At 34.8% G+C, this 12,609-nt stretch overlaps 1 protein-coding gene across 4 annotated transcripts; it reads right to left on the bottom strand.

The window, feature by feature from the left end:
• Positions 1 to 1,197: 1,197 nt before the first annotated feature.
• Pex6 (peroxisomal biogenesis factor 6) lies at positions 1,198 to 8,872 on the bottom strand. 4 transcript variants are annotated; one of them, XM_076442717.1, is made up of 5 exons: positions 8,731 to 8,872; positions 7,906 to 8,365; positions 6,747 to 7,817; positions 4,765 to 5,064; positions 1,198 to 2,346 (listed from the first exon to the last, which is right to left on the bottom strand). In XM_076442717.1, exons 2-5 carry the CDS (start codon positions 8,327 to 8,329, stop codon positions 1,757 to 1,759), a joined length of 2,385 nt encoding a protein of 794 aa, XP_076298832.1. In that variant the 5' UTR covers positions 8,330 to 8,365; positions 8,731 to 8,872; the 3' UTR covers positions 1,198 to 1,756. The 4 variants fall into 4 exon arrangements, with proteins under 4 accessions (XP_076298832.1, XP_076298833.1, XP_076298831.1 ...); XM_076442718.1 differs by having other exon boundaries at positions 6,747 to 7,564; positions 7,640 to 7,817; positions 7,906 to 8,797; XM_076442716.1 differs by having other exon boundaries at positions 8,546 to 8,797.
• Between the last annotated feature and the right edge of the window lie 3,737 nt (positions 8,873 to 12,609).

Here is a 12,609-nt window from a genome sequence, read left to right as displayed (position 1 = left end):
CAAATTTTCAGGATTATCTGTACGTGGTTTGGAGTCTGTACGGGGCTAGGAAAAATTATTTTATACTTTTTAGTCCATTTTAAAAACGTGGTATTTTTTAAAAATTTATTTTTATTTAAATAATTTTAATACATCAATCGATGCAGAGAGCTGGACATCCGTTATAAAAAAGTACTAACCTATGTATGTCGAAAAGCTAGTAGTTCACGAGATATTTCAATTTAATAACTCTAAAACACCATTACTGTCGTGCTAAGACGTTACACAAGTAAGTAAACTGGTTCTGTTGACTTTTTAAACGTGATCACCCCTATCACACAGCGCCATTCTTCACCTTTCATTCAAGCCCTCGAACATTGCAAAACTCCCACTGGAACACGTTCTAAAATCGTCTCGAAGACGTCGTGTCTGATCTGGTTCGGATAGTCGAAGCTCCACTATATCGTGGATTAGGCAAACAATTATAGTTCGAACTGCATCGTGTGGGGTATCATTCTAACCGGAAGAGAGCCGCCCATGTGTCAGTGGAGGTTTCATAAATAAACAATCAGAAATAAGAAAGTTACGAACAGAATTCTGCGTTGAAAAATAAGTTTGAGACGCAAACTGATCCGAATTGATTCTAATCGAATTCGTTGGCTAGTGTACAGAGTCGCAATTTAAGCACTGACATTCCTCGACAGCGTAATGTAGCAAACATTATCGAATTCGCAAGTAAGTAAACGCTAACGTCTTAGTACGACAGTAATGATGTTCTAGAGTTATTTAAATTGAAATATCTCCTGAACTACTAACTTTTCAACGTATATAGCTAAGTACTTTTTTATAACAAATGTCCAGCTGCATCGATTGATGTATTAAAAAATACCTCATTCCATTAAAAAAAACAAAGTTGACCTTTATATGACCTTGACGTGTCCACTCACGAAAAAACTAATAACATCAAAATATGCTCCACTCGATACCATTCGAGCCTCTGCTGGAACATTTTTCGTTACGAGTAACAATAGCGAGAAAATCAAGATGTCGAAATGGGGTGGGACAGCCTGTATATTTAAAAAGAAAATGGCTAGAAATGTGGATAGACACATTCTTACTATTTTCATAAAGTAATAACGTTTAGCGTTGAAATGCGTAGAATCGAGGGGGACTTTAAAAAACGGAAATAACGAATGTGAGACTTTGAAGTTTAGATGTTTCGAACTGCTGAGTGAAAGTGGACCCGAGCGCCGAGTTCAAGGGTTGGCTGTAGAGAACCGACCATGTTCGGAGAGAGAGAGAGAGAGAAAGAGTAAACGTATTCCTTTATTTCAACCGCTATGAATTTGCATGAGAACAATTAATCCAAAGGCGTGTTCAGTAAAGGAACCCTTTATTCGTTTGTTACTGAATTTCATGCCCGGTATAGGTACACAGTGGATTTAGCTATCCTATTTTTCTACATTGTATATTTCGGATCAGTGTATATTGTAACAGAATTTTTAATAAGGTAGGAAACGGAACCGTGTCAAGGATCGTGCCCTCGGAATTAGGTATTCGGCACTGCTGCTGTTCTTCGTCACGCACTAGCGTCTAAGAGTAACCGTTCTGGTGCAATATCTAGGGATAGAGCGTAGATAATACCTTTCTTGGTTTAACTGTTCGTTGTAAAAAATTGTTTTATATATTTCCCGATAAATAAAAAGATCGACTGTCGTTTATAATATTGAAAGATGTGCCACCCCTCGAGAAGCAGACGCTTCAGTATCTCAAATTACTATGACGACGACAACTCATTTTGCATTCTTCTGTATCTCTCTGCCTCTTGCTTGCTGACAGAGGGAACCATTTCGCGAGCAGCTTTCAAGAAGTCCTCCAGCTCGACGATAATAGATTCGTCCAAGTCGTCCCGTAAATCATTTTGTTCGTGTTTGCTCAATACTTTTCGCGCGGCGTTCAACCACGCGTTAGAACAGACTGAGTACAGGTCGGCGCCAGTAGTGTGATCTGGCAGCTGATCTAGCAGCTGTGCTAGTTCTTCGCCGTTCTCGCGCAATTTAAACTTTCGAGTCAATGCTTCGAGCACTTTGAGTTGAGCGTCGCGGTCGGAATGAATGCCAACGTATAACAATTTGTCGAATCGACCGGGTCTGAGGAGCGCGGGATCTATGAGGTCTGGCCTGTTCGTCGCTCCTATAATGAAGATGCTGTTGGCGCCATCGAGACCATCCATTTCAGCGAGTAGCTGGGACACGACGCGGTCCATCACTCCTCCACTGTCACCGCTGCGGCCGCGATTCGGTGCCAACGAGTCCAGCTCGTCGAAGAATATTATGCATGGAGCTGCTGATCTTGCTCGTTCGAACACTACAAGAAAGTAGTACAGTGTTAATACTTGTACTTCGTCAGATCATGTTTTATTTTGCATAAAATATTCGCGTTCTATATTTATAATATTTGCAAACAAGTGTATACTAGGGTGGTCCTTATTTTTCAACTTTCGAATTTTTTGGCCTTGCTTCCCTAAAATATGACACTCGGTGAAAAAATGATATGTGCAAAATTTCTGCTCGATCGGACAATGGGAACCCATGCCGCAGCGCGCTTGAAAATTGTTTATCTGACCAGCTTGAATATCTTTGTTGTTTTTTAAAGATACGTCAAATGTCTGAAGGACAAAGTTGAATGGTAAAATTGGGCTCATAAGATACCAACAAAATTTTTTTTCATGTAATTTTTTATGAGATTTCAAGGTCACATTCATTTTTTTAAATGGAATGAGGTATTTTGTAATACATCAATCGATGCAGCTGGACATTCGTTATAAAAAAGTACTAACCTATGTATGTCGAAAACTTAGTAGTTCAGGAGACATTTCAATTTAAAAAACTCTAAAATACCATTACTGTCGTACTAATTGTAAGACGTTACATAAGCAAGTAAACACTAACGTCTTAGTACGACAGTAATGGTATTTTAGAGCTATTTAAATCGAAATATCTCCTGAACTACTAATTTTTCGACATGCATAGGTTAGTACTTTTTTATAACGAATGTCCAGCTGCATTGATTGATGTATTAAAAAATACTTCATTTCATTTAAAAAAATGAAGGTGACCTTGAAATCTCATAAAAAAATTACATGAAAAAAATAATTTTGTTGGTTTCTTATGAGCCCCATTTAACCATTCAACTTTGTCCTTCAGACATTTGACGTATCTTTAAAAACAACAAAGATATTCAAGGTGGTCAAATTAGCTGGAACACCCTGTATAATACCTTTTATTTACAATTGTATACATTTGTATACAAGCTATACACGATATACAAAATTACTCGAAAAAAACTTAATATGTAAACAGGACACCTAAATATCTCTTCAGGTTATTGTGATGCAAGAAATATTTGTTACGTAATGTGCATGGTGTCAATGGACTAAATATCAGGCACGAATATTTTTTTCCAAAAGTCATTTTTTTCGGAGTTATCGAGGTCATCATTGTTTTTTGATACATAACTATATTTTTATTTTATTGCATCGGGGAACTGATCGAAAAATACATTCAGATATGTATAATAACATGACCTTGAGCTTGATCTGAAGGTAAAATTTTAATTTTCAGAGATCAAGGTCATTTCATAATTCTTCCAAAATAGCTGATCACAGTCATATTTGAAATTAACGAGAAATCAAATCTTTGTTATTACTAAATATATGATAAAATGTGGCAAACAAAAGTTGAAATTGAGGTCGAAATTGAAAAATTGAAGTTGAAATAGAAGAGTTGAAATGGAAATTGAAGACGAAGATGAAATTGAAAACTTGAAGTTGAAATTGAAGTTGAAATGGAAATTGAAAAATTAGAGTTGAAATTGAAGTTGAAATAGAAGAGTTGAAATGGAAATTGAAGACGAAGTTCGAATTGAAGTTGAAATCGGAGAGTTGAAATTGATGTAGAAATTGAAATTTGAAAAATTGAAGAGCACGTAGAAAAATAAAAAAGAAAGTGAAAAAAGAATATTTATAAAAAATGCCGACACTGGACGTGAACCCCGACCAATCTCGTAGTAGACATTCGCTCAACCCGCTCGGCCACCAACTGCTCAGACAAGAGATTTTCACTCATGGAATATAACGCACATGTCGCATTTCAATATTGATTATCTCGAAAACGGGTTCGTTGTATTGTTAGACGAACCAAATATAATGCTGAAGAGAAGAATATTTTTTGAAATCCAATTTTCGAAATTTCAAAGTTGCGGAATTTTTGTTCCGCGATGACCTTGTACTTTATTTGCATATTGTTATAGAGCATGGAAAGACAAATCCAACGGTATATAGGAATGTATATTTACGATGTACTATAATGGAGAAAACCAAGTTTCAAAGATAAACAATTTTCAAGCGCGCTGCGGCATGGGTTCCCATTGTCCGATCGAGCAGAGATTTTGCACATATCATTTTTTCACCGAGTGTCATATTGCAGGGATGCAAGGTCAAAAAAATTTGAAAGTTGAAAAATAAGGACCACCCTAGTATACACGCTTCAACAAGTTTCTTCCGCAAAAAATGTTGCAAATTACATACTTGCTAGCGCTTTCGCAGCTTTAGGAACTTCAATTCATCGAATTGACCATGCGTCCAGAACGTAGGACCCGGAAGGCCCAAAATGAAACCTAATTTTAGCCCCATGTTGGGACCATGAACCTAAGTTGGGACCAGTCCAGGAATCATTTTAGGCCTTCGCGTTAAAAAGACAAGATGGCGTTTTTAAATGATGTTACCCTGTCTGATGTTCTTCTCGCTTTGGCCGACATACATATTCAACACTTCCGGACCCTTAACGGATAAAAAGTGGAGTTGATACTCCGTTGCAACGGCTTTAGCGAGAAGAGTTTTTCCTGTGCCAGGTGGCCCATATAAAAGCAGTCCTGATTGACCAAAACCGAGAGCATTCAAGAGAGGTAGCTGAATGCGCCGCATAATTTCGTGCTTTAGTTCCGCTAAACCACCTATGTCTTCCCAGTGCACTCTCGGTACACGAGGTACACCCTTGCAGTCGGTGTATATTGATTGCATATACTCTATAAATAAATAATGAGAAAGTTAGGAAATAAGTACTACGTCGAAACCAGGGCCGGCCATCTGGGTGGTGCGGCGGATGCAATGCACCGGGGCCCCGCGATTGAGAGGGCCCAAACACGATCAAGAACTAAAATAATGTAACTTTTCTGAAATAATTAATATATTAGCAAAAACAAAATCACGCATTAAATAAACATGCATTAATAATATACAGGGTGAGTCCGAAGAAACAGAACAATTAAATATATCTACGTTACTTTTCGTTGAACAAAAAAACTTCTTAGGGCAAAGTTACACTGTTCGAAGGGCCACATGTAACGGTGTAAGGGAAAAAATTTTCGACGTCATTTTTTAATGAGATTTCAAGGTCATCGATATTTTTTTTTAATGGAATGAGGTATTTTGTAATACATCAATCGATGCAGCTGGACATTCGTTATAAAAAAGTACTAAACCATGTATGCCGAAAAGTTAGTAGTTCAGGAGATATTTCAATTTAAATAACTCTAAAATACCATTACTGTCGTACTAAAACGTTACACAAGTAAGCAATCGTTAAAATCAATTTCAATATCAATGTCAATTTTTCAATTTCAACTTCAATTTCAATTTTTCCATTTCAACTTCAATTTTAACTCTCCCATTTCAACTTTTTCAACTTTTCCATTTCAACTTCAATTTCTACTCTTTCATTTCAACTTCAATTTTTCAATTTCATTTCGTTAACTTCGACTCCTCAAGTTCAACGGTAATTTTTCAATTTCAACTCTTCCATTTCAACTTCAATTTTTCAATTTCATTTCGTTAATTTCAACTCTTCAATTTCAACGTCAATTTTTCAATTTCAATATCAACCCTTCAACTTCAATTTCAACTTCAATTTTTCAATTTCATTGCTAACGTCGATTTTTCAATTTCAATTTCAACCTTTCAATTTACACACTAGCAAGTAAACGCTAACGTCTTAGCACTAACTATAATTGAAGTTGAAATTGAAAAAGAACAGTTGAAGTTGAAGCGTTGATATTGAAATTGACGTTGAAATTGAAAAATTGAAGTTGAAAGATTGATATTGAAATTGAAAAATTGATGTTGAAAGTGAAGTTGAAATTAAAGTTGAAATGGAAAAATTGAAATTGAATTTGAAGAGTTGATATTGAAATTGAAGTTGTAATTGAAAAATTGACATTGATATTGAAATTGATTTTAGCGATTGCTCACTTGTGTAACGTCTTAGTACGACAGTAATGGTGTTTTAGAGTTATTTAAATTGAAATATCTCCTGTACTACTAACTTTTCGGCATACATGGTTTAGTACTTTTTTATAACGAATGTCCAGCTGCATCGATTGATGTATTACAAAATACCTCATTCCATTAAAAAAAAATATCGATGACCTTGAAATCTCATTAAAAAATGACCTCGAAAATTTTGTGTCTTACACTATTACATGTGGCCCTGCGAACAGTGTAACTTTGTCCTAAGAAGTTCGTTTGTACAACGAAAAGTAACGGAGATATTTAGGTGTTCTGTTTCTTCGGACTCACCCTGTATGTTCGTGTTTGTAAATTTTCTTTTACTTTACAAAAAATATGGGGCCCCAAATGGTTTCTTGCACCCAGGCTTCTTTATAGAGAATTCCGGCCCTGTTCGAAACCTTAACTTATGTTATAATTTTACCGTAAGCCTTGTCAAAGTCTTCTTGAGTCAGTGTTAACGAATTCAAGTCGCTATCGCTGTGCTTGTTATGGAATTTGACTGCATGCAGTATCAATGCATTCAAGTCTGCGAATCTGTAGTCGGAACACATTCCTGCAACTTTAGACAGGTTCGATTGACAATTTATGTGTTTTCTTTGTAGTAACCATGAAATCAGCCTTGTCCTTTCATTTTTATTCAGATGATCTATCTGAAATGTCTCGATAAACATTCTGTTCAATTCTGCTGGTATCTCTGATTCATTTGCTGTGGCTATTATGATAACTGGATACTTTACGTGTTTACTGTACAAGTTATTTACTTCTGTTGAAAAGGTGGATATAATTCTTTCATCTTTTTGACCTTCAGAGTTTCTCCCGAAGACTTCTATGTTGCTTAGACAAAGTATACATGGCACCGACTGTTCAGCATTGTGCAATACGATGCGTAGTTTAGCCTCCGTCTGTGCCGATGTTAAAGCCTGTACTTCTGCCAAGTCCGTGTGAAGAAAATTTAAACCAATCCTTTCCGACAAGGTTTGCACCAATTTGCATTTGTTAGAGCCCAGCGAACCCTTCACCAGAAATATTGGCTTAATAGGTAATTGAACATCACGTTTAATAAATGGCAAAATGCAATGTTCTAAATCTATCAAAAGATTTGTGAAATTTGGTGGATACGGTTGCACCGGTTTCTCTTTGACGTCAAGATAAAAGTGTCTTCGAGGTAGATAAGTATGCACATCAGATTCTTGAATAAGCGTTGTCTCCTCCCGCAAGATGTAACAACCATCCTTCGCTCTACAATTCACGTTCTCTTTAACTTTAACAGTGTTAACTTTAAAATATATCACAGACGACAAGGGGTTACTGTACGAGTGAATTTGATCCTTCGCATCGATGGCGAACACATCATTCTTTCTTAAGAATCGAGGCTCAGAAAAGTAATCTTCCAGTATAGCAACGATTAAATCATTCGTGTATTCGTGTGACTTTGATATCATAGAAATTGTTGCCGCTGCAGCGAAGTTAACGGTATCATCCTTTATCGGCACTGGAATGAAATATAGGTGATTATTATCTGGATAATTACCGTAAACAGATATTTGTACATGTCTTGAAAATATCTATCTTGTACTTACATAAAAACCAATTATCAATTGGACATTCCAGCGCAATTTCTATGTTATGTCGAACAATTTCGCTTACAAACATTTCGTTCGTATCCGAATCGTTTAGTGGTACGACTAATAATTTGTACTTTTTAAAAGACACTGTGGAGCACACGTAAAACCATGTTGGAGAGCGTACGTTAAATAATTTTACATTTGTCACTAAACAGGAATTACAATCTATGTAATGCTCTGCTTCGTCGTAAGATTGTTCGAGCATATTCTGGAATTCGTAGTCTGACAAAACTTTCCACTCGAGTGTTGTGTTCATTAATACTTTTAGTTTATGAAATACGTAATGTACAAATGTATAAAAAAGTATGAACTTATGATTGTGTTTCATCAATCTCGTTAACTCTCGTAAAAAATTAATATAAAAATATAGGGTATTCATGTTACCGTAAGTACTTTTGTTGAAAAGAATGATATGCTGAAAAATAAATATTTTCATAGTAAATGAAATACATATATATAGAAAAAGAAACGTGCCGTAGTTTTTCGTTACATGTAGAAAAGAAAATCGTGCATTTCAAGTGCCGGATTGACAATTAATATATATTTAGTTAATCACGTTAAAAAAATGTTTAAAACTAAATATCATTGTGCGTACCGAATCAGAGTAAATAAACTATTTATCCAAGTAATTATACAGAGAATGTCCAGTGGCATATAAGTTATACCAATTCTACTTTTGTTCTGATAGTGTCAGGTTCACGAAAAGAAAATATATACAGTTGTAACGTTGTAACATTTTGAATATATTTACTGTGTTTATTATTTTATTAGGTTATTAACCTTTGTAAATAAATAGGGATATTCGAGCTGCCGCGCCACAGAGAGGATATGAGAGTGCTCACGCACAGGTTTTCGTTGCCACCGGTTTAGTGCTGCCCCCTCTAAAAACCTTAGCCTGGATCAGCTCCTACACCCACGGTAGAGCGGATTTCCCACTCCCACTTTTAGCCTGGATCAGCACCTAAACCCACGGTAGAGCGGACGCTTAGCCTGGACACCGACGAGATACTATCACTGACGAGATATAGGAATAGATCTGACACCACCGACGAGATACTGTTAAAGACTGCCAGCCTTACGGGAGTTGGCGGGACTCGAATTTTTCGGTGTTCTCTTACGCCCTCTAGGATATATTCTGACTGGAGTGAGAAACAGGAGGCCACCGACGGCATTTCGTCGGTGCAGAAGACACTGTATTGGTATCGTGTTAGCAACGCGCCCGCGCGCTACACTCACCAGCGTACCTTTACTATATCCGTGTGCGCTGCTTGTGCGCTTATGCCAGCCACAATCTATTTTTAGCACTTGCCATGTTGCCATGCTGTATTGCTTTACGGCGGAAGCGAAACTGAAATTCGGCTGTCGAGCCGTCGAGCGTATGAATCGCAATCTGGAGCTAGCATTCGAGTCCCTGTGCAGCGGGGATTTTTTTTTTATTTTTATTTTTCATTACTTTTTTAATTACATTTTTTAACCTTCCAAAAATTTAAAAATGTTAAAACTATGTTCAAAATATGTATTCATTTTAAATAGAAACGTTTTGTTACTGTCATAATTGCATTAATAAAAATTGGTATATGATCGAGAACAGGTTGATGGTATTTATTTGGACTGATTGGAGAATACGAAAATGCAGGAAGTATTTTTTAGTTTATGAATCAATTTGTAGATTTATTAGTTGTCAAACAAATAATAAAATAAATTGTATAATATATATAAATTGATTTTATACTAGCATACACAAGTTTATTTATTAAAAAATACAGTCATAACTATAATTATAATAGAATTTCATATAATGTATATTGAGGTTATTGCAAACTCATCTTTTTTCGCAATGATGCTCTAATTTCATTGCTTCTCTCGAATGTCCATTTCCTTCCGAGACAGTGGCGTTTTTAGGTGTAAATAAAAAATGTTGATATAATTATATCAATTTTAAAAAATGTATCATAATTAAACTACAATTATTCTAATAACGTGGAATGTAGTACATATTAAGTTTTAGTTACCCGGATTTTCTTCTTCGACGTTAAGCACTCTTTACTGCTTCTCGTAATTTACGTATATGCAACATTAGGGTGGACCTTATTTTTCGACCATGAAATTTTTTTGGTCCCGTAAACCAGAATTGTGACAAATGTTGAGAAAATGGTCTGGAAAAATTTTGGGGCCGTTTGGATCATGGGAAAATGAGTTTTTAATGGAAAATGAGAATTTTTTAAATCATGACATAAATAGACGTTATGATATATCGTTGAATTTGTCTTTTTTCTCTTTAAGAATCCATATATAGCATAAACAGTTGTTGATAGAAAAAACATCCGTGACCTTGAAAACTTTAAATAATGACTTTGAAAAAATTTTTTTTCTGTGATACTATATCCACCTCCTTATATATATACTAAAACTTTTGTTTGAAGAGTTTTTTCATATATGTATACATAACTGACAGAGATATTATATATAAATAAATTCATTAATACGCTCCAATCTACAAAAGAACAAGACAGCGAGCTAATAAAAACGTGGTAAAAGTAGTTCTAATATCGGAAAAAGAAGTTATCATGAATAATAAGTAGTCTGACTGAAACATGGACTGAAGGTGGTCAATGATACCGCTGAACGGGGCGTTAAACTAATGGAGGATCATAATAAAATTTTATCTAGAAACAAAGAGGAGAAATAATATATGTATACTATAGAAACTGTGATGGAATGTCGAAAGCAGTATCCTGACGCCACAAAGCAGAATTTGTCAAAGGATTTGTAAATATTTTTTAATATAGCGAGAAACACCTGATCAATCCCTACATGATTAATTGCATTTTTAAGAGGCATTGAAGACTGCTTATTAACTGAGAGTTATTAAATTTTTCATTTTCCTCATTGCCGTCAAGTTTTTTCATAGAGTCATTGAAGTTTCCATTTTTCTTGTAGTTATTAAATTTTTCATTTTCCTCAGCGTCATTAAGTTCTTTATTTTTCTCGGAGTCATTAAGTTTTTCATTTTTCTTGGAGTCATTGAAAAGTCGCTCTTTGTCGTTTACGCGCTGTCGTAAAAAAAGTTCTGGTATGTTGCTAGTCTAAAAATATGATCAATGCTATTTTTCAGTTTCTCTAATAAATCTGCATTTGTCGAATTTTTGCGTGTTTTTCAGTTTGTGTAATTAACATTTTGAACCAAAAAATCGGGAAAAAATCTCAATTATCAATTTCAATTAAATGCAATTATATGATTAAATTAATGCAAGTAAATGGGAAAAATTGATCGAAAATTGAATGGCGCAACGGCTGTTTAAATAATTCGCCGTGGATTGGAGTGAAACATTGTAACATGATACGGGTCGGGTCGGGTATATCGGTGTAAAATAACAGAATATTTTTTAAGAATTATTATTTTATATTAAAACGTTTGTAGCTCATTGCAACGTCGACCGATTTTGACGAAATTTTCAGAATATGTTTAATTGACACAGATTTACAAAATGTATTTTTTAAATTTTCAATGTCGGCCCATATAAAGATGTTGTAAAATTCAACTTTTAGTAAGTAAGTAAATACGTATTTATTTATTTATTTCAGCCTCGTGGTCCAGAAATTGGACTTGGATTATAATTCTCGAAGCCATTCATCCCTCTATTTATCCATTCATCCGTTCCTCCACCCATTCATCCATATCCCATGCCACATCAAATACGTACCTTATTGTCTATGTTGATCTATCCCAATTAGGGGTGCGCGGGTTCCCGAAATTTACGGGAACCCGACAGTCGAGTCGAGCCGGAGAAAGTCGAGCGAGCTCGAGCGAGTACTCGAGACATCTGAATGTTCGAGTAGCTTGATCGCATCGGGTAGCTTGATCGCATCGGGTAGCTTGATCGCATCGGGTAGCTTGATCGCATCGGGTAGCTTGATCGCATCGGGTAGCTTGATCGCGTCGAGTACTTGATCGCGTCGGATGCTTGATCGTCACGGATAGCCGGAGATATTCGGATTACATTATTACATAGATTAGCCAAACTCGGACGCGATCTTTTTATACTCGTGATTAAACATACGATTCGTAATTCGCACTAATGCGGTCCTGAATTATGTACTCGGTTTTATAAGATGAAATATACAATATATATATTTATATATATACATATACATTTCGGTTGTTGATTTCGGTTTCGGCTATGATTCTGATGATTTCGATGATTTTTTATAATGTTATATAAATCAACATTTTGAACAAATAATTACAAAAATTTGTATTATTATGTATTATTAAACTATTATCTATTATTATTCTTTATTTGAACAATTTTTTAAATAAGTAATCTTTTATAATATTTAAAATTTTATTTATATACTCATTATTTAAATACGTATTTATTATTTAAACAATTATTTAAATAAATTTTTATGCTGCAAAATATAATGTATACAAATCCGTTTGTATACTTATTATGTATATAGCTATTTATTATTATTTATTTAAACAATTTTTAAATAAATAAATTTTTATAATGTATAGAAACTTGTTTATTTTACATTATTTGAATTATTGTTTCAATAAGAATTTATTGTCAAAACGATTATTTAAATAAATAAATATCTGTAACGACCAAAAAACATAATATATATACAGTAATATACACGCCTTGAATAATA

The sequence above is a fragment of the Lasioglossum baleicum genome, chromosome 18 (assembly GCF_051020765.1).
Source record: "Lasioglossum baleicum chromosome 18, iyLasBale1, whole genome shotgun sequence".
NCBI lineage: Eukaryota > Metazoa > Arthropoda > Insecta > Hymenoptera > Halictidae > Lasioglossum > Lasioglossum baleicum.
The sequence above is the reverse complement of the archived record's forward strand: the minus strand, read 5'-3'. Positions and strand labels throughout refer to the sequence as shown.